Genomic DNA, 22,573 nt, shown 5'->3' with positions numbered 1-22,573 from the left:
GGGAAACTTAATAAGGACAGCTAAGGAAGAAATAAATGAGTGAGATGAAAGTGTGATGCTGGGTCTTCATAAAGGCTTTTCCACGTCCCCTTGTCACCGCCCACCTACAAGCCAGGAATGAGCCCATACTAAAGACAACTCTCCCAGCCAAAAACTGCCAGCGCAGAGCCAAAACTGCGATGAGGAGAAGGGCTGGAATAAGGGGAGGGGACCAGTACTCCTGGCAGCATTTTGCCTTGGTGTAAGCTTCTCAGTTGATGAAACCAAAGGAAATCATGACTACTGTATTTATTTATTTTATTTATGAGGCATGTTTACGAGGCAGTTTATTTATGAGGTATAAAACCAGGCAGTGGTTTGGGCTCGGTGCCTCTACCCCATTGTTCCTTTGTGACACAGCCCCAGGTTCCTGGAAGACGCTGAACTCCCTGGCTGAGATGGTGACATCAGGCACGGGGGGAGCAAAAGGCTCTTTTTCATTTGGGGCATTTAGACCTCTCTTTAGCATTCCTGTGTCTACTTAACCCAAAATGTTGGTGCAGGTGGATGGGCTGCCAGGATGCTGCTCCCTGCACATCCCCAGCTGGCGTTTTGGGAGCAGTGGCACCGGAACGCTGCACGAGCAGTTTGCCTGCATGCTGTGAGATAAACCTCTCCCTGAATTTAATTTAGCTCAAGAGCTTTACCAAACTTTGCTGGTTTTGGATGGATTAGTTCTGGTTACTTCCTCAGTGACACTGACTGACACCACCACTGCTCAGAATTGACTGTTCCCTTCCTTCCATAAACTGCAGTGAAGGAGGGAATGTTTTCCCCTGGTTGCATCACAGTGAGACAGGTTATTTGAATTACTTTTATTGGTGGCAGATAAAAAGTTATCTCTGCTTCTTGCCCTGTGGGTCATGCCTGTAACCACCCTTTAAAAGGACAGCTGTACAAAAGTTGCCCCTATCCAGAGATTACCTAGGTTGTGTTTGGCTTGCAGGTATTGGATATAGGATCATAGCAGAGCTGAGCTGTAGAAAGAGAGCAACAGGTTTAAAACCCAAGCATTTTAATTAACAGTGGAAGGACAGGAGTGGAGCTAGTCTTGCATTTAAGACAACAGCAAGTTCCCATCAATGTCTAGAGAAAAGGATCATGGTAACTGGTCTGGTCTGCAGCTTGACTCTGTGTGGATGTAAGGATTCAGTGATGTATTACATATGATTTTATATATAATCATATATTGCAAGGCTATACAGAGCTGATTTTTAAAAAATGAGAAAGTAAAAACCAGGGTGGTGATCTACCTGCAGGGTGTTGGGAGGGTATTTATGGTAGGCAGGGTCATGGGGGTTTCTACCATAACTGGGTGTCACCACAGTGCACAGGGAAGTGTCCACAGGCAAAAATAGGGAAAATATTTGACAAACAGAGAAATCACAGCCTAGCTCAGGAGCAATGCTTGGCTTCTGGCACCTGCGTGCTTCCCAGGGCTGCTGCACCAGCGCAGCACCTCTCCAGCACTGAATGGGGCCATGAACATGGGATGGAAGCACGGTACACTCCATAAACCAGAAACACTTAACAGAACCACAGAATCAATCAGGCTGGGAAAGACCTCTGGGATCACTCAGTCCAGCCTGACCGGAAACCACGGTGTCAGTCAGACCGTGGCACTGAGTTCCACGTCCAGTCTTCCCTGAAACACCTCCAGGGACGGTGACTCCGCCACCTCCCTGGGCTGCCCATTCCAATGTCCAACCACCCTTTCTCTGAAGGAATTCTTACTGTCCAACCTAAACCTCCTCTGGCGCAGCTCGAGGCCATATCCTTCCATTCTGCCGCTGTCTGCCCGGGAGAAGAGGCCGAGTCCCACCTGGCTACAGCCTCCTGCTAGAGAGCTGTGGGCCGAGAAGGGCGCCCCTGAGCCTGCTTTTCAGCGGGTGCAGCACGCCCGGCCGCCGCTCACAGGTCCCGTGTCCCGGGCCCTCGGCCGACCCCCCGTCTCCCCGGCTCCGCTGCCTCCCCGCTTCCCGCGGCCGCCGCTCAGGGCCGGGGGGCAGCTCCCGGGCCCCGCCCACTTCCGGCGGCGGCGCGCGCGAGGGGCCCGCCGGGATGGGCGCGGGCCCCGCCCCCGCCGCGGGGGGAGGGGGTGGGCGGGGGTGCGCGCGGCACGCGGGTCCCCGCCCCCCGCCCGCGGTGCCGCAGGACGAGGTGGGTTCGGCGCGGCCGCCGCCGGCACCGCCCGGCCCGGGCGGGGGGGCACCGCGACGCGGCCCGGCCCGGGGCGGCGGTGGGGCGGGGCGGAGCCGCCCCCGGCCTGGCGGCCGCGCGGGGCGGGCGGAGCGCGGGGCGGCCGCGCCGGCCGGGCCCGGCCTGGCCTGTCCCGTCCCCTCGCGTCCCGGAGCGGGGAGGAGCCGCGCCGGGAGCTCCCCGGGGAGGCGGGCGGCCCGGCCCGGCGGGGAGGGGAGGGGAGGGTCGGGGGTGGCGAAACCCGGGGCGCGGCGGGTCCGCCTCTTCCATTGATGAAATTTAAATTGCTCGGGGTTCGCCGCCCGCCCGCCGGCCCGGGAGGGACTGCTCGGCGGAGGGGCAACGCGGCGGGCGGGCGGGAGCTCCTAGCGAGGCCGGGGTCGCCGCCTCTCCCGCCGCAGCCTCCGCAGGGGCGGCAGCCGCGCTCCGGCCCTTCGTTGCCCGCCGCGGGGCGGACCCCCCGAGCGAGGTGCTCCGTGTTTGCCCAAGTGCTTGTTTATTTATTAAAGCGCGAAAATGTCGGCTCTCGTGAAAGGTAAGCTGACGCGCTTTGTTTTTCTCCGCTTCTCTGCCGTGCGTACGCGGGGCTACGCTGTGTTTCGGGTCCGCGCTGCCGGTGGCTCGGGGCAGCAGCCGGGCTGTGATGTGCCCGGGCTGCCCCGGAGCCCTGTCCATGATCCGACGGTGGGGCCGGCCCGGCTCGGTTCGGCTCTGCGGGCGCACGGCGGGACCGGGCGGCGGGGCTGCGCCCAGGGCTGTGCACGGCCACGGGCTGGGGGATCCTGCGGGACCTCGCCAGCACAAATCGCTCCTCTCCGCTAAGCCGTCTGGTAAAGTTGCGGGAGGATGGATGCCGACGTTGAACGTCTTCGCTTTTTTGTCTTTTTTCTTTTTTTTTTTTTTCAATTTTTAAAAAATTTTTGAGGCTTGGTTGTGTTTTGGCGTTTTTTGGTCCCTGTAGGCTCCGACGCTCTCCTTTACTCCTCTCCGCATGTGTGAGCGTTTGTGTGTACGTGGTCTGAGTTTTGGATGCCCTGTGAAAGAGGGAACCAGCCCACAAGAGGTCCTTTTGGGAAGAAAAATTACTTTGCTGCATTGCCGTTGCAGTTTTCTTTTCGTGTTTTCCTATATTCCTCATGGTGCAGGTGTGTTTTTTTGTAATGAAATACATGCCTGTGGGGTTCCTTAATATAAATCCACGCAGGCCTATGAACAAATGTAATGTTGCCTGCAGAAGGAACACGGGCAGGTCGTTTGCTATACAAACTTGGGAACTTTGGCCTCTGGGAAATCACTGTCGCTCACACAGTGGATGTCCAGGGCTGGATAATGCTGGCTGTGTGAAGGCACCACCTGTCTATAAATGCCCTGTGGCAACTGGGCAGAAAGCAGGCACCTGGAGCAGGAAAGTGTTTCCAGCACGTTGCTCAACTGGCCACTTGGAAAGTTATCAAGATAAATGCTTGTGAAGTTGATTAGGGAAATATATTGCTAACTGTTTTTTAAGTGGAATTGGTTTATCTCTGACTCCTGCTGAAGGTAGCCATCTTGCAGAGAAGTGCTGTTATTTCTGAAACAGAAAGCTGTAGAAACCTATGTAAAGGTCATAATTGGTTTTTAAAATGCTACCAGTCATTTGGCAATCCTGAAAGCCTCAAAAAACCCCCCAAAACTATCTACTGATTAGATATTCTTGTCAGGCCAATACTACTAAAACATGTTGTCATGTCAAGTGGTATTTTTAGCATGAGGATCATCTGCTAAACTGGGAAATTCAACTGTGTCTGACTGTAACACCTAAACTCTTGGCGTGTGCAGCTGGCAAGAACAGCTTCCTAGGTTGCAAATTTCTGAGTTAGCTCAGGCTAATGTGCTCATCCATCAAGAAGAGTTAGAGCATAAAGGTTTCACTTCACGTATGCTTCAGTGCAGCATGTGTTGGCAAATTTTGCCTCTAGTAGTAGGAAAATGTTTGTAGAGGCTGAGTGGGTATGTTCAGTTCTAAAATTCGAAGTAGTATTTGTTAGCATTGCATGTTATAGTGTGAGTGTTTAAAGAGACTTTTATCCCTGCCAGAGATAAAAATTGCCTTGAACTTTAAGCGGAATTGTTGGAAGTTAAGGCATTCACTCTGTACCCTGAGCACAGAGTTCAAGGGTAGAGTTGTTTAGCTGACTGTTGTAACTTACTGGCCATCCTTCTTGGTTTTTTATGTGTTAGTCTGGCTCCAGGGAGATCTAAATTATTTTCTGCTGTAGGTCTTTCTGTATACATACTTGGATTGCAAAAGTAATCACAATTCCTAACCCTCAGCCCAAGAGATTCCCTGCTTTTTCATGACAGAAGTTCTTGCTTGACTTGTGCCACAACTCCCTCCTGTGCTTCCTCCTTGTACACACAGTACCAAGGCAGTGAAGTTCTCTTCTGAGTGGATTAATGAACAAAATTAATCAGTCTTAACATTTTCTCTTCTTTTAATGTAAAATAAGAGGAAGGACAGCAGAAAGGAGGTGACCAGTAAGAGGTGACCACTGTTCTGTTCTTATGCAGTTTTCCTGAGGAGATCTGCCCCTTACATTGTTTCTGGTAGTGTGCAAATTCCCCCTTTCTATTGGCTTGGTCTGATGTACCATGATTTGTTTTTTTCATGTGTCAGTTATAAAATTAGGCATCATAAACCTGCCAATACTCTTCTGTGTGCTGTAGCTTGTGCTGTGAGGGCAGGGGCCAGGTTAGCAGTCAGAGCAGAGCACAAAAGCCTGCTAGAAATAACAGTGGGTGGGAGCAGGAGGGTTGGAGTGAAATTCTCCATGCATCAAACGCCACCATGAACTTGACTGAAGTGCCATCCTGTCTCTGCTGCTTGGGGGAACACTTTCTGGCAAAGGCATTAAAGCGAGATATCCTCTGTGTCGCTTTTGCAAAGCCCAGTGTTCTCCGAAAGTCTCAACTATTTAGTCACGCTCTTCTGGTCTGTGCTCATTTCCTGTGTGGGCAGGTCCCCCAAGAGTCTTCCACTACCTTATCCACTCTTTTCTTATGTCTGATGAGTGTTCAAGAACACTGTTTTCATAAAAGAGGCTGAAGTATGAGGCGTTGGTTGCAAAATAGCTTGGAAGAGGCATTCCTTTTCCCATAATTTGGGATTTTATGACCACGTGTATCCTTGGAAATCTCTTCCCATGATTATCCACCACCCCAGCCTCCCATCTGATTTTTAGAGGCACAGTAACTACTTTTCATTATGGCCTTAGGAAATTTCAGTCGCCTGCAGGAAAGAACTGCTTTCAGATATGCAGTTGCACTGGCCTTTCAACTTCCTTGTTGCTGCTGGGTGAAAAGGGAAATCAATCTTCACCCAGGCTGTTAAATTCAGCTGTAGTTTGTGTTAAAGGACTGCAGTTGTCTTTCTGCCAGCTGTAGGCTGAGATACATGAATACCAACTCCTTCCCAAAAACTCTGAGGGGCAGCAGGAACAACTAGAGCCAAGTTTGCTCATGGCATGCCCCGATCCTGCTTTGGGGAGCCTTTAGAGAGTGCAGCCCAAGTCCTGGTGGTCATTTCCAAGATAAATGCTCAAAGCCTCTGCCTCACAGTCATGTATTAAGAGCACAAGAGCTGTCGCTTACTGTTTCTCTCTGCTCTTAGTTACAGTATTTACATTCTTACCTATGCAGAATAGATACTTTCACCGGCAAGCACGTGTTTTTATGGACTCCAGCTATGTCCTGCCTCTTTCTTTCCCTGTAGTAATAACAATAATTGGACTAACAGCACCAGCAATGCTCTGCCTGAGCAGCCTTGTCCTGACACAGTTGTCTGGGTGAGGCTGAGGGGTCGCAGTAGTTGATAAATGTAAAGCCTAAATATGCCCCACTGCTGATGAAGGGTATGGCACTGGCAGCTTTGGCAGGCTGGGGTTCAGTAAGAGCTGTCCCATCCAGCTGCTGCTCTGCGTGCCTGATGCCTGATATTGGAAAAAGCAACAGGTCTGCTTTGCTTTCCTGTGAGGATTTTGGTGATCAAATGTGTTTAGCATTTGCTCATTCAGTTTGTGAAGAACTTAGAATATTACAGAAAGAAAAAGATCCCTAAACTAGGACATTGTCATCTATTTACTTTTATGGTGCCTTTTCATCTCGATTTGTTTGTGATGTTGCTTAGTGTCTAAGTGCTTTTTTCTGGTAGACACAAGTCTTTTGGCTAATATGAGCAGAGCAAGCTTTTCCTACTTCCATGGCAGCGCGGGGAGGCTGGCTGTGCCTCCCTCGACCCCAGTGTGTTCCACGGCACCACTGAAGGTCCCTGCTGAGACTTGGGACTTGCAGAATTCCTTAGGAGATGTGTTGCATCATACTGGGAGGTTCAGATGTTTTACAGGCTGGGGAGCAGTGAGAAATGGCCTCTTGTTGTTGCTGTAGCAGAAGTGGTGTATTATATATAACATGTTGCAGGGAAGATTAGAAACATATGGAAGCATCTCTTGGCAATTGTTACCCTGTGCCTCACCCCAAAGGATGGGAATGAAGGGAGCACTTGTAGCAGTTTGGTATTAAGCATGAAGCTGGTACACACACCTTGTTTTTCTGTAGGAAAAAGTGCTTCCTGGTGGAGAACTGTCTGTTTTTACACATTTGACCCGGAAAGATATGCCTACCAGGCTTTTAACTCTTACCTGCTTTTACTACTAAATGAAGCATTTGGTTTAAAAAAGGACCTATTGTTCAGTGTACTGTTCATCTTGAGCTGGCGTTTTCCCGTGTTGCACCACACATACTATGTGCACTGCAGCACTTGTCTGTCTTTTTTTTTTTTTTTTCTCTCCCTCCCCTACCTGCAAAACAGTGCAGTCAGGAAAATGGCTTCTGTGGGCTTCAAAGCAAGGATTAGATACTGTCACTGAGGCTGAGGTTGTGGAATACTTTGCTTAGAAAAATAAAATAAAATAAAAATTGCATTAAAATGAACCATCTTTGGCTTTCTTAGACATTCTCAGTTAGAAAAACCTTTTAATGCATGATCTCGATAAGTAGACTTTAAATGCAGCTTACTCTTCTAACAATGTTTTCTGTCAGTGTTGTTCTGTTCACTTGTAAAGTTCCCTCCTGTCCCTTTTTTGCACTAGTATTCAGAGTGTTTCTAAAATCCAGCTATATTTGGCAATACATCACTCTCTGTGTTACAGGGAAGTGATCACTCAAGGGATTTGGCAGAAATTAAATTAACTGAGGTCTTTAGAGAACATACTCAGAGTGTCTTTTGAGAATACACTTGCTTTCAATGCTTTCTGTTGAAAAATTGTGTTCTCTCAGAGTTCTTTCTACAGGGTGGACTTTATAGAATATTTGTATATTTACTCTTTTTCATGTTTGTGGAGTTTATCACTTTCAAAAACAAAACAAATGCTGAAGTGATAGACAGCCCAATTTTCTAGGTTGCTTAGTAACTGAAATGCGTGCTGTAGTGTGAAAATACTCATGACAAAGTAAGGGAATGTTTACTGGAACAAACAGAAGATCCTGTGAAAGTGCACTGTGTAAATAATTAAAGCAAATGCTTTTATTTGCTTGTGGAACAGAGAGGTACCGTCAATCACAATGTTCTACATAACTTTTCACAAAGAAAATTCTTCTTTTTCACTCTTGCTAAAGTGTGTTGATGTGGTAGGATGTGACTTCTCTATCAGAAAAGTGTGGTGCTGCAGTTGTTTGGATACTTCTTGAGATGGACCACTGGTCCTTTGGGGTTCTTTTGAGTTTTGAAAGAAGGGTCATTATTCTTTGGATCCAGTTTAAGATCTCTTCCCCAAGTAACTAGGAACAAAACCTTGCGATTCCTGGAATGCTAGCACAGTGATAAAACAAAACTAGATTTTATGAGTTCATCAGTCTTTTTAAAGAAAATTGAAGGCTATTTGTAATCTAATTAAGCTATTTTTAAAAAAAATTTTCTTTTATTTTTTTATTCAAGATTTCAGCAAAGCAATGTCTCAAGCTGGCTCCTCACAGTTTCAGGAAGTCATTCGGCAGGAGCTGGAGTATTCAATGAAAGTAGAACTTGATAAGATACTTGCAACTGCCCACTCAAATGAGATAGAGGTAAGAAGCATGGAATGAATGCTGCTCAGAGCTTGAGAAATGGGATGCAGGACATTGAGGCAAATCTCAGAAAGGAGCTAAGTCATGGATTTCCAGGTCTTTATTTTTAGGATGTGCTCTGATGCTGTGTGGAAGAGTAGCCAGGATTCAATGTCAGTAGGAGACTTTCAGTTCCCTCTGGACAGGGTGACAGAGTTATTTAGTGTTTAATCATCTTTAATTATTAAAGGTTCTTTGTAATCTTCAGTGGATTACAGAAAGGGAGGGTAAAGCTGTTATCTTCAATATTGGGCCAAATTATAATGGTTATGATTTTGACAAAAGACTTGTGTAGATATCCAAGTTGATTTTGTGCTCTGAGTTTTAGTGAAAGTTAGTTTTTGGTAACTTCTGGGATTTTACCTAAAGTTTAGCTTGTCTACTTCAGTGCTAATGAAATTACTCTCATTAATAGACTGCATATCAATTTGTAGAAATGCTTCTGTGATTGAGTAGGTGTGCATTGACTACCAGGATTAACTAATGCATTTTTTCTTTGTAGCACACTAAAAAGGACCTAGAAGGATTTAAGAAGCTATTTCATAGATTCCTACAAGAAAAGGGACCATCTGTGGACTGGGGGAAGATTCAGAGACCTCCAGAAGATTCTGTAAGTTTTGATTAAGTGACAGTTTGTAAGGAAAATCAAACTGATAATTGCTACTTAAGGCAAATGATGTATTCACCCATCAAATGGGTCTATCTGCTGTGGTTCTATGAAACCATGTAGGACAACACTTTGGGTTCTAACTGAGAAATAACTATTTGTTGACATATGTTGTATGTCTTCCTGAACATCAGGTTCTGCTTACCATATGTATCAAGTTCTTTGGTATTATTTTGTTGGCTGCTCTGGGAGCAGAGGAACAAAATGGGACAGATGCTACTTCACTGTTTGGTGCCTTCTCTGGAATAAACTTGTGTTAGGGGGGAAGTAGGGAGGAGCCTTGCTGTTCCCATTTCCCTCCTGCCTGTAGGAGAAGGTTGCACATCTCAGATGAGACTATCCAGCAATCCTTTATGTTTAATAATTTGAAAGGGACATATGGCAAGTGGGCTGGGTAATAGAGCTCATTTAGCAACTTCTGTAACCTGCAGCAGCTCAACAGTAGTGAGGGATCTGAACCAAGGAGTTGATTGTGGGGTGTTTTAGGGCCTGTTTTTCTAACGTTGTGTTGTTCTAACTTATAACCTGTAATTTGAGCTGCTACTGAAAAAGCTCTATGTATTTTTTCAGCACTGTTTAGTACTGAAATAAATACTTCCTATTAAACCTAACCTCATTTTACCGATTCGTCAGTGGCCCTAGACTGTCCTTTGACACTTGTGTAACGAATGGTGTAGTTGTGCTACGAATTCTGGCTTTTCCCAGTGTAGTTATCTTGGCATATTGCAGGAGTTCTGTGTGCTCCCAGGCCTGTGGTTTCTCTGAGGCTCTCTGTGTGCCTCAATCGAGGCTCTGTTTCCCATGAAAGGCAGGCTGTCCAGTTACTTCCAGAACAGATGCGGGGCTGCTCTATAAAGCGTTGAAGAATGATGCTGTTTTAGAGCAAGTCTAGGGTTTTTCCAAGGTTGAGTGTTTTCTTTTAACTTCAAAAACATGTGATGTCTCTTTTCTGTACTGTAACACTGAATGAAGTGTTGCTTTGGGGAGAGAAGTCTGCCCTCAGTGAAGAGGCCAGGGTGGGAAATTGGAGTTCTAGATAAGATGACTTACAAGGAAGGCTGAAGAAAAGGGGATTTCTTTCAGTGTAGGGGACCTGAGATTCTGGGCTTGGGGAGGAGGCAATAGGTCTTTTAAATATGTAAGAAGGTAGTTAGGACAATCAAAGGAATAAACTGTTCCCTGTGCCAAGAGAAGGAATTAAGGTACAGAAATTTGATGCAAGTGAATGGTTGCTTTGTGAAGAGGAAGAGCTGTTGTCTATTTTTCAAGTTTTGCACACCTTCAGTGGAAAAACTTACAAGTTTTGTAAAGGTCTGAAAGTACTCAGGTGGGACATCTGGAGCAAATGTCAAACTGGAGGTTGTGGTAAGGCTCTGAAATAGAGTTGGGGCATATTCCCAGGCATGGTAAGCTACTAAAAAAGAACTAAGAGAGGTCTGACTTAGTCACAGGGGGCTGAGTGGAGAAGGGCAGAATTAGAAAGAATATTTCTCCTTTATTCCTTATGGCCTGTACTGCTCATTCTCAAATGTGTCCCTGTACTATGTAGCAACTGTTGATGAGAGAAAGGAAGTTAAGAATTCTGCAAAATCAGGTCATTTCTGGTCCGATGAGGTGCATGCATGATGGAAAATGAAATTCTGCTTCCTGGTATTAACTCTAAATCAAGTAATCATGCTTGATTAGTGCCACAAAAGAGAGCTAGGGCAAAATATCTGCAAACAAATTTCCTTCCATGCCTTCTTCACTTCATAGTAAATATCCCTTTCTTTAGGGATACTTGGACTTCCTAATCTGACAGGAAGTGTTTGAGTGCTTATGAAAACTGAAAGCAAAGTTAATTCCTTTATTTTTTTCTTTTCTCTTTTTTGCTGACCATAAGATTTCTATCTCTCTCCCTACTGTATCCACTCCCTCCTTTTTAATGCATCAGTCATGTCAGGGACATACTGTGGAAAATGAAGAGAGTTCCTCATAAGGCATATTCCAAGGGACCATCTCCCAGATTGTTGTTTGCTGATGAGTATGACATATTATGAATATGAATTATTAAATAAGAGCTGATTTCCTGAAGACCAGACCTTCAGAATTACTATTCTAGCTGGTATGAGCTTTTGGAAGGGGTAAAGGAGAATAACTTTTGAAGGACTGCAGTACTGAGTTCTTTGGGACAGGTGTATAGAAGAAGTGTTTGCTGGTAATCTTGCAAGTGATTTATAATTGCCTGTAGGGATGACCTTGTTTTATGAGGTGGTGGGATGCTTGGCTGCTTGGAGAATCTTACACTGCAAGAATCATGGCCTAGAAAGCACCAATTCTCTGCAGTGTGAATTTTTTTGCCTATGATTGTTTTGGAGAATTGCTTTGCTGCTGGGAGTTCTGGCAAGTATAATCTTCAACTGTTCCCTAGTAGAGCAAAAAGCATATGTTGAGGTATCTATGTGCCTCCATGCGTATAAACACACAGACATACGTGTGTATCTGTAAACAGAGGCACACAAAAATGTGTTCAAGTGTGGGTTTGTTGCTTTTTTATTTATTTAGCAGCTTAAAAAAGTTCATGAATAGTTTATCGGATTTATGGGCTTTGTCTTTTAGGCGAAGAGTATGGGAAAAGAGTGTTTCAGGCTTTTGCCCAGTGCCAAGGGACTGTGCTGTGCAGAAGCAGAATTTCTGATAAGACTTCTGTAGGTCATCTAGTGTGTTATCCTGTGTTGTATTTGTTCTCTGAATGTAGCTTCTGCTTCTTCCTGAAGACGAGTAAAGGCTCCTTTCAGTTGAAATAGAAACAGAAATTATCGCTTTGTAGTATTTCTGTTTTACTCTGCAATGGGAGACTTCATTCCTGACCTCCACATTTTCAGTGTAACAACTTCTACTGATGCCAGTAACAGAAGACTGAACCAATTTCACTCTATATTGGTAAACCTCTGACTTGTTTTTTCCTTCCAGATGCTTTGCTTTCATATGTCCACAGGCTTACAGTGATAGCTCGCATAGTTAGGACCCGTTACTGTTACAGTCTCCAGAGAAGGAAGTAACACTGAGAGTGCCAGTGAACAGGGAGAGGAGGTAAAGAATGTGGACATGGCAAGTGTAACTTAATCCCCTCGATGTAGAGTACAGCGATCTGTTTGTTTGAGTTGGAAGCAATAGCAAAGTCCTGCTGGGAGGCCTCTGAGAGAACAGCAGTGATCAAGTTAACTCAGAACAGCAATGCAGAACCTCATCTGGGATTTAAAGAGAGCATCCAAGCAATGTGAGTGCGAAAGGAACTTGTCTATTACAACCTTTGTTTTTTTTCTTCCCCGGTGGCTGGATTCTTGTCTGCAACTCAGGTTGTGACCTCAGTGAGCTTTATTGTGAAGGAAAAGAATGAATATTGCACCCTTGCTCTAAAGCTAAATATCATAATCTCTGACTTTGGAAACAGGTTATAAGGGCTCATAGAATCATGGAATGATTCTATGATAGTTTGGAAGGGACCTTAAAAATCATCTTGTTCCACACTCCTGCCGCGGGCAGGGACACCTTCCACTAGACCAGATTTCTCCAAGCCCTATCCAACTTGGCCTTGAGCACCTCCAGGGATGGGGCAGCTGCAGCTGTTCTGACTGACTGGTTCCTCTGCTTTACTACGCTCAGAGTAAAGAACTTAAGATCTGATATAATCTCTCCTCTTGTAGTTGGAAACTCTTTCTCCTCTCAGTGTCAGCCTGTGTCTCTCTTCCTCTGTAAGCCCCCTCTAGGTGCTGGAAGGCTGCTGTAAGGTCTCCCAAAACCTCCTCCAGGCTGATCACCCCCAGCTCCCTCACCCTGACCTCATGGGAGGGCTGTTCTCTCTCTGATCACCTTTGTGGCTCTCCTCTGCACTGCTCTAACAGGTCTACCGATTTTCTGTGCTGAGGGTTCCAGACCTGGGTGCAGCACTGCAGGTGTGGTCTCAGGAGGGCAGAGACCTCTTATTTTGGTACTATTTTTTGAACTGTCCCTTTGTGCTGAGTAAATATTTCCTTGAACTGTAAGTACATATTAACTAATAGGGGCGTCCTCCTTTCCGGTCTGCCCACGATGACAGCCCTGATGCTCATTTTGTCTGTCTCTGACAAACTCTTGCAAGTCTCCTTGCAGTAGGAGTAGGCTGCTGAATCTGTTAGCCAAACTTCCCATGTTGCCTCATCCAGGCTGTTCCAAGAAATCAGTTCTGTGACATTGGCTGCAAAACAAAAGAAGCTGCATATGTCATCTTAGAGCAGTCCCAAACTGCCAGACATGTCTCAAGTGAGTAACACTGCAGCCATGCATCTGTAAGACATGTCATTCCTGCCCCTGTTTTTCCTCTAGAATTTCCCCATCAGCACTTACTTACTTGTCAAGCACACTGTTCCACACCCTTAGAGCAAGAATTGATTTTTATTGCTGTGGAGTGCTTCTCCAGTTGTGTGTAAACTTGTAGGTGATGAGGTAGTTGTGCATATTAGTGCCTGCACATGGCTGGCACTGTTGGATTGATAGCACTGGCATCCAGCATTCCTAGTGCTGCAGTGTTCCTGCTGGAACTTGACTTTTTGACATTTGTTATTCTCTGAATTAAAGACCCTTCAAGATCCAGGGCTTTATTGCCAAGATGACGTTTCCAATGTCTGTGCCAGAAAAACTGAAACATTTAGTGAGGATGAGTCACAGATTTTGTGTTGTAACTGGTGCGACATCCAGTGAACTGAGTCCTTCATGGAACTGTTACTTCTTCAGGAATTTTACTCTGAATATTCTGCAAAAGCTGGTTTCAGCATGATAGTGAAAACATCAAAAGGTAGCTGGCACTCAAACAAAAGATTTTTGAGGCAGTCTGACCCTGAACTGAGTGTCAGACTTTCTGCTTTTTGTGAGTGATGCAAGAAGAACATAGTGAGACTTGAAAGTTGAGATAATTTTTTTGGATGTTCAGACAGTGTCAGAACATCATGGATGTGACTCACATCCCACCCAGCTAAAGCTCCAGATGAAATGTTTTTAATCCATGTACAAGTCTAATGCAGGGCGTTACTGACCTTGGAGTAGATGGGAAGCAGTAAATGTGAGTGCAAATCTCTGTAGGTCCTGCTGGTAGCAGAATGTTCATTGAGCTTCCTGATGTACCTCCAAGACATTAAACGCAGGATTTATAATCTCGTTGTTAATGAGAAGAGCAGTTGTCTTTCAGGGTGTTTCAGCCTGAACATAATCTCTGTGGTTGACAAAGCACAGCAAGAGTCTGCTTTTTGTGCACTTCTGTTCCTGAAAAGTTCCTGGCAGTTTGGAAGGAAGCTCCTGCTTGTTATCCTCATGAAATGGCAGTGATTGTGGTGCTGCTTTCTGTCCAAGCCACAAGACCTCTATTTGGAGTTATGTTATCTTGCAATACATCCTATAGGCTTTCCAGAGCCCATGGGGCAAAATTTCCCTAATGTGAGGGATCTGCCCTGATCTGCTGCCCGTGGTGTCCCGGAATGCTGGAGTTGCGCAAGCCTTCCTCTCTGCCCCCGCATATGCCAGTAAGAAATATGACCCTTGTTCCAGGGCAGTGTGAATTTCCATTTGAACCCCAGCCCTTGCCCAAAGCAAACACAGCTCTGGAAACTCCTCTGTATGTATTTGGTTTTGAAAACTAACTGTGGATCTTACACACCCCTTATCAGAACTAAAATAATTTTCTAGCAGCTAGAATGATACAGAAGTGGAGCACCAGGGCTTTTCTTCAAAAGAAAATCTCTAGAAGGGCAGGCTAAAGGATAATTCTTTATTGATTCTGCTCTAACAATTTTGGCATGATTCTTACTGTGGCATTGTCACCATTATTTCTTTGACTTAGCTGCTTTGAATTAGGGGACAACTGTACCTAATGTGAGGCAGGCTGTCATTATGAGACTGATTTTGCTCATGAGCCCCAAATGTAGCTCAGACTCTGTCCTTAAACCTGTAGGAAACGGCTGTCAGTGAGGTAGAAGACTTCCTGTAAGGTTTATTATGAGCTGGATGAACACCTTCTGAAAACAGCAGAATAAGAATAGGAACTCTCTTCCATCCTGTATCATGCTGTCTGGAGAAATGAATTGTATCAGAGTCAGAGTAGTGGCTGGAATAAGAATTAGTTAGACTGAGTTGAAGAATCAACATTTTCCCAAGAATGTTGCCTTTGACAACCTCAGAGCACAAAAAAAAAAAAAGTTTAAGCTGCTCAGGGAAGGAAAGTTACATGCTTTGCATGTAGAATCTGGTTCTTAAATTGTGGCCTGACTGAAGGGGGAGAGAGACAATCCCATGGGGCAGTGAGTTAGATGGTTCCCAAGGAAAACCCCTTACCTTCTGCAGGGCAGGGAAAGGGTTGTGACAAGTGGCATAACTGGCCTGACTTCTCATCTGAATGAAGCCAGTGGTGCCTGGTGTCACAAAGTCTATAGAAACTCTTGAGAGAAGAGGTTATTTATTATAGTAACAAACCAGGTTATATTTGTATTGTTACAAATCAGTTATTGTAGGCTCATGTTGCAGATGTTCTTTAGTGTCATAAGGCATGTGAATACATGTTTTATCACCAGACTGTAAGTTTTGAAAGCTTTTAGGAGAAAGCAATTTCTTTCTGAAAGATATCTAACTGCTGTTTTTTTTGTTTGTTTTTGTTTTTTGTTTGTTTGTTTTTGATTTGTTTTCCCAGATCCAGCCCTATGAGAAGATCAAGGCCAGAGGCCTGCCTGATAACATTGCTTCTGTCTTGAACAAGCTGGTGGTGGTGAAGCTCAATGGTGGCTTGGGCACAAGCATGGGCTGCAAAGGCCCCAAGAGCCTCATCGGGGTGCGGAATGAGAACACTTTCCTGGATCTGACAGTGCAGCAGATCGAGGTAATGTCTGATGAGCTTTGCTCGCTGCATTGGAGGAGGCAACACAGACTGAGCTGCTCCTGCACAGCCTTTTAAGAGGGATCAAGTGTAGGCTTGCCAAAAGAAAGAGCAGAGGGAGATGAGGTCTGGTCACGGTGCTGGGATGAAGCAAAGAATTCCTTTGGAAAGAATGGACGCGAAAGGGACAGTGCAGTCAGCGACTGCATTCTGTGCCCCACACATGTGTTAGGACAAGTTTGATGCAGCCTGTGCACACCAGCCTGGACGGGGGGATCGTGTCCAGGAACACAAGCAGTCACACTGTAGAGCTTGTCTGGCATGGGTAGCTCCTGGGCTTGGTTCTGACTCCTCCAGCTGCAGGTTTATCTTTTCAAAAAAGGTTTTTTTATGTGCGTTAGAACAAAGCTTTCCACAGCAGCTCCAAGTTCCTTGATGCACTTAAACTCTTGTGCTGGAAGAGATTGCTGGCATTTTCCTCTGAAGAAAGAGGAGCAAAAGAAAATAGCAGCTGCTAGTGTTGGAAGAGGACATTTCGGCTTATGTTTTTAATGCTGAATATTCCTCTTACAGCAGATAATGAAAACAATTATTTGAGTAGGAGGTGGGGTGTGCCTGCTCCATGGTTTCTGGAGTGCCAACAGTTTTTGCCTCAATGGGATGTTGTTTGGAGTGGGTCTCCCATGTTTCATGGTTCTATGGCAAACTCAAATTTCAATCCAACTGATGCAGCCCTTTCTTGAAAGCATCACTGTGGAAGTCTCTGATTCCACTAAAGTGTAATGATCACAAATGCTCCAGCAGAGGAGGGTGAGCTGATACACAAAGCTTAAAACTCTCAAGGGTCTATTTCTTTTTCCCCTGCACCTTCTATTTTTGGTGGAACTGCCATGATCACTGATTTTTTTGCCTTTGTTGTGCTCGTGGAAATGCTCTCATGTATTTCAGCTCCATACTATAGATTCCCAAATAATTAACATGGTGATGCTTCATTTATTATATGCTCTTGATACAATTGTCCATCCCTGTCTGCCAAGAAAACTTGGAAGTGCTTCTTGTGCAGAGACAGTGTGGAAATGCCACCTTGACAGACAGACTGCAACAAATTTGATGGAAAACATGCCTTTTGTAATCAACAGTAGCTAAAACTTTAAATGATCATTTTGTGGCATTATGGTTTCAAATTTTAGACCTCAATGCAGGTTTAAAAACAAAGTTTCACTAATTAAAGATACATTAATTAGTTTGGGTCTTATCTTTACAACTAACAAGTACTTATTTTCCTTTACCTGATTTATTATCCTTTCTGTAGTGTAAGTGCATTTTTTTTTTTCTCATGCATTCATTATTTCCAGTCCATTTCACCTAATTTCTTTCTCCCAAAATCTCAGATGTCAGGAGTTAAAGCTAATAATACATGCTGAATTTACCATTTATTTCCCATCTCAGCATTTAAACAAATCCTACAACACCGATGTTCCTCTGGTTCTCATGAATTCCTTCAACACGGACGATGACACAAAGAAAATCCTGCAGAAATACAGTCACAGCCGTGTGAAGATATATACTTTTAATCAAAGCAGGTATCAAAAGACTTCTCCACTTGTGATAGAAGGAAAACCTTGCTTGTTTCTCCATATTCCAAATGGGCTGGATTTGAGTTTGAGGTGCTGGGGTAGCAATGGTGTATTCTGTACCCATGTTCAGTCTCTTTTGGGCCTTGTGGAGAGACTGAAACATCAGAGGGTTGGGCAGGGTCAAGGGCAATGTATTAAAATTGGGGAGAGGGGGGTGTGTGGGGCCCAGTTTCTAAGAACTGTACGAACAGTGGTGTACTGGACACTTGATTCCTGAATTTGCTGTTAGTATCCTTGGGCTTTGGAGGGAGACAGACCATGGTTTCTTATGAAAAACAAACTCTAATCCAGGTGGCTCCTGGGGTCACAGGTATTTTTTATACGCTCTGAATCTGCCTGTCAGAGGAAAGTTGTTTTGTGGTGTGGCCTGAGAACTGGCAGCTTTAAATCCTTGAGTAGTAGATTGCATTCTGTAGCTTCTCAGTGACAGCTCAGAATTTGGGTGGGTCTTCCAGTTCAAAACACTCAGGAAAAGCACACCTCCAGAAGCCCACAGAGCTGCACCTTAACTGTGGTATTTTTATTTTATGCTAGTCTGACACTGGTGAGAATGTAACAAGACCCATTGTCCTCACAGGTATCCCAGAATTAACAAGGAAACTCTGCTGCCAATAGCCAAGGATGTCTCTTACTCAGGAGAGAACACGGAGTGCTGGTACCCTCCAGGCCATGGAGACATCTACGCCAGCTTCTACAACTCTGGGCTGCTGGATAACCTCATTGCAGAGGGGAAGGAATATATTTTTGTGTCCAATATAGATAATTTGGGTGCCACTGTGGACCTTTACATTCTTAACCACCTCATGAACCCACCCAATGGAAAACGCTGCGAATTTGTCATGGAAGTCACAAACAAAACCCGGGCGGATGTGAAGGTAAAGGGAGATGGGTGAGAGTCTGAGTGTGTTGGTGGCCATTTCCAGCCTCTTCTGAATCCATGTATTCAGACATACACCCAGTCTCCTTATAGCTATTTTAGGCACCATTTAACACATCAGCTCGCATCTAATTTGAGATGCACAAAATCAGCAAGTTTAGGAAGTTTTAATTCATGGAACAGATTTGATTTGTGTTCTGGGCAGCAGCAGACAAGAACAGTCTGGGCTGGACTGGAAGCATAAGTGATTTGTGCAGGGTGCAGGTCACAACCTCTGCACCTTCTCCAAACTGTCACATACACAGGGGCAGAAGCTTGAAGGTGGAAACTTGAAAGCAGCACTGAGGGCTGGGATGCAGCAGTTGTTGTTTCACAGAAAAATGCCTGAGCCACTTCCCAGCCCTGCCTTGCATAGCTCTGTGTGGCACAGCTGCCCATCTGCTCCTGCCCTAACCCCTGGCTTTGTACAAAGTCCAGGAGTGACATTTCTCAGAGGTTTATGATGTGTATCAAATATTTGTAGCCTGCAGTAATTTGTCCTGCAACTGTGCTCCCTACTTTTGTATGTGAGAATGAGGATTTGGATTTTCTCTGTATTCGTTAGGGAAGCTCTGACTATAAGAATGCACTGTAAGAATGCTTAGATTTAATTTAGCTTTTGGTCCATCATCTAACAAAGTACTGCTGAGGGTGATTTTTGTCAACAGCAGCATTTGCAAAATATTCTCAACAACCTTCATTAAAGGAATTAACTGTCTTGGAGTGCTGAAATATGATCATTGGATGGTCCTGACTGTACTTTAAACATGTTCTATAATTAGTAACCTGGTAGCTGGTTACTAAAAACAAGAAATGTGTTTTCTCTGTGGTTCAACTTCAAATGCCAACAGACCAGTGCATCTGCCTGTGTTGAGGGAAGGATTTCTCTGGCTTTTCATGACCAGGACTTAAATCCTCTCATTTGCCCCTTGCAGGGTGGCACACTGACACAGTACGAGAATAAACTGAGGCTGGTGGAGATAGCTCAGGTCCCTAAAGCACACGTGGATGAATTCAAGTCTGTGTCAAAATTCAAAATATTCAATACCAACAATTTGTGGATTGCTCTGTCTGCAATTAAAAGGCTGCAAGAGAAAAAACGCCATTGACATGGAGATCATTGTTAACCCAAAGGTAATCAGCTGGCAAGGGTCTAGAGGACACTGACCCAAACAAACTTTTAGTGTCTGGGTGGGTTAACAGGCACTGCTGCCTCCCAGAGCCAGAGGAGGGGTGAGGGTGGAGCTGTGGCTGACCTTGGGCTCCAGTTCTGAGTGCTGGGACCTGCTCCTTGTGTTCATGTGAGTTTCCCCTTCCAGACTCTGGACGGAGGCTTGAATGTTATCCAGTTGGAGACTGCAGTTGGTGCTGCTATCAAGAGTTTTGAGAACTCTCTGGGGATAAATGTACCTCGTAGTCGTTTCCTGCCTGTGAAGACCACCTCGGATCTCTTGCTCGTGATGTCCAATTTGTACAGCCTTAACGCGGGGTCTCTAACAATGAGTGAGAAGCGCGAATTCCCAACAGTGCCTCTTGTCAAACTGGGAAGCTCCTTCACAAAGGTAAACACGTGGTGTTCACGTCTTTGAATAAAGATACAGTTCATAGCAGTAACTGAATGAGAAGTGGGGCTTGCTTTATCTGCCTCTGCCCACCTAGGCCTTCCCTTTTGCTTTTAGTAAAGGCTGTGAGAATACAGATATTTACCATGTGTGCTGGGTACTCCTGCACCCCTCAGCTGAGCTATGGGAGGTGAGCTGGCTGTGTGTGCTCCCCAGAGCTCACCCAGCGCTGGTGGACAGCCCCGCTACTGCTCCTCGCACTTGTTTCCGAAAGAAATCACAATTACAAAGTAGCAACAAAAGTACTGATTCATGTGTAGGTTAAGGGAAGCTTCCTGAAGAGTATTCAAGAGGCTCCACCCACCCATGCTTGTCTTAATTTACAGATGGCTTTAAAACTGGCTCTGATATTTCCTCTTTCCAAAAGGTTCAAGATTACCTGCGAAGGTTTGAAAGTATTCCAGATATGCTGGAGCTGGATCATCTCACGGTTTCAGGTGATGTTACATTTGGGAAGAATGTTTCATTAAAGGTGAGTGTGCAGTGAGGATGCTGCTGCAATAAACACGACTAATCTCTTCTCCTTGGCAATTGATCCTGAGGCAGTACCTGTACACAGAGTCCATAGGAGCACTGCTGGGAATTGGGTAACTGGCCCAAAGAAGCCATGGCTGAAGGGTGACACTTGTGATGGAGTGCAGGATGTTGCTGCCAGAGCTGCTGCTCTGTGCAGGCCTAGGCTGAGGGGAGGTTTATTTATGAACCTTGAAAGCACCACAGCCCTCACATCTCTGTTCAAACACTGCTGCCACCTCTGTCCTCTGGCTCAGTCCCCAATCCCTTCCCAGGCTGGCCTTGCCACCCCTTTTTGGGCCCTTTTGCATCACTTTGGGGTTCTCAGTTTATTAGTAAATGGTGGAGCTGAGCTAGCTAGTTTGTCTCTCAAATTCTTCCTTAGGCTCTTGCCAGTCCTGGCAGCACCTGCAGTTCTCTGGGGCAGTTTGGCGGGTGACTGGGGTGGAAGGTGGTGCAGCATCACCTGGGCTCTGAGCTGTCTCTCTGTCCCCACATTTGCTGTTTAGCTGGAACAGGAACCTTCCAGGGACCCCACCCAGGGGTTAGGGTAACGTTTTCCACTTCAAAGCAAGCAGACACAACAGGAGCCCTTAGAGCAACCCTGTGTTCAACTAAGTTACCAGTTCTGCTTGTAGTCAGATAGGATCTAGCATTACTGAAATTAAAGCTTGCTTAAAATCTTTGTTCTGGGGCAAAAAGACTCCCAAAGACCCCCCAGTGTTTCTGTATGCAGAAACAATACAACTAAATGCATTCAGGCTCTGGCTGTGGTACAGCTGACACCTGACTGCTCCTCCAGACAACCTACTCCCTCCTTCCACATCAACACATAATAGATAAGTTTGTGAATCCTTGTTTCTTTTCTGTAACCCCAGGGAACAGTCATCATCATTGCAAACCATGGTGACAGGATTGACATCCCAGCTGGAGCTCTACTAGAGAACAAAATCGTATCTGGCAATCTGCGGATCCTGGACCACTGAGTCCAGGAGAGGGCACAGTCAGGGCTGGGGCTGCTGTGCCAGACCAGTCTTGTCATGGAAGAACCTTTTAAGCATTAGAAATCTAAGTACACAGAGGGCCTATGCTTTGTCATCTTCACAGTACCCTGCAGTATTAATTTAAAATTAATTTCTCTTGCTTATCTTTAAGCAGCCACATAAGCGCCATGGATGTGCTAAGTAATGCTTCAGTCCTTAAAGAGATTCTGTAACTCAGTTAATATAACCTTGAAGTGCAATACTGTTTGTCTTGCGGGAAGATGGACAGATCTTCTTTGATAAGAAGTTCAGAGGCTTGCCTCGACCATGCAGTAGTTTTTGAATTGCTTGTAACTGCAGAAATAAAGCTGTGAAGCAATACATGTGGGACAATATGGTTGGCAACTCCTGTGACATTTTAAGAAGGCACAGTTGAAAACCAAGTTTCACTACTGCTAAACAGGCTCTTAAAACCCTGTATTTCATGTGCTCACAACCTGTAGCCCTCTTCAACCCCCCCCCCCAAACTACAAGTGGGATGTCCTATCCCAGTTGTATATCGAGGTACTGGGGTAAGGCTGTCAATACCTCCATTTCCGTATCGTGAGAGTGGGAATCATCCGTGTTCCAAACTTGCCCAAAGAATCCAATACTTGAGAAAAATGCCTCAGTAGCCACGTGTGGTGTTTGCTTTTTCACATCCCATTTAAGACTGGATCTCCTGTTAATATCCAAATCTTCAATCTGCCCTCTTTTTTCAATAAATGGATCACGTTGACTACACCTATGTTCATATTGTCACAGCCATGTATGTTAATTTATCTTCTCTTGAGTTTCTAAATTTGTACAGGAATTGAAATCCCTGTCCTGATCACTATTGATTTCTTAATGTTTCTCTTGTATTTACATGCAGACAATTTTATTTTATAAGCTTAGTATAACACTGGTATGTATCATTAAAGAAGTTGGTCTTTAAAAACAA

At 45.2% G+C, this 22,573-nt stretch overlaps 1 protein-coding gene across 1 annotated transcript; it reads left to right on the top strand.

Moving 5' to 3' along the window:
• Positions 1–2,647: 2,647 nt before the first annotated feature.
• Positions 2,648–22,573, top strand: UGP2 (UDP-glucose pyrophosphorylase 2). Its single transcript, XM_033056803.2, is given in 11 exon segments — positions 2,648–2,773; positions 8,210–8,337; positions 8,879–8,986; positions 15,738–15,923; positions 17,370–17,503; positions 18,135–18,432; positions 19,409–19,567; positions 19,569–19,607; positions 19,793–20,035; positions 20,463–20,567; positions 21,487–22,573. Coding segments are annotated over 11 exon segments (1,527 nt in total). The 5' UTR covers positions 2,648–2,754; the 3' UTR covers positions 21,595–22,573.

This window comes from Catharus ustulatus, chromosome 3, assembly GCF_009819885.2.
Source record: "Catharus ustulatus isolate bCatUst1 chromosome 3, bCatUst1.pri.v2, whole genome shotgun sequence".
NCBI lineage: Eukaryota > Metazoa > Chordata > Aves > Passeriformes > Turdidae > Catharus > Catharus ustulatus.
Note: the sequence above shows the minus strand (reverse complement) of the source record. Positions and strands in the feature narration are given on the sequence as shown.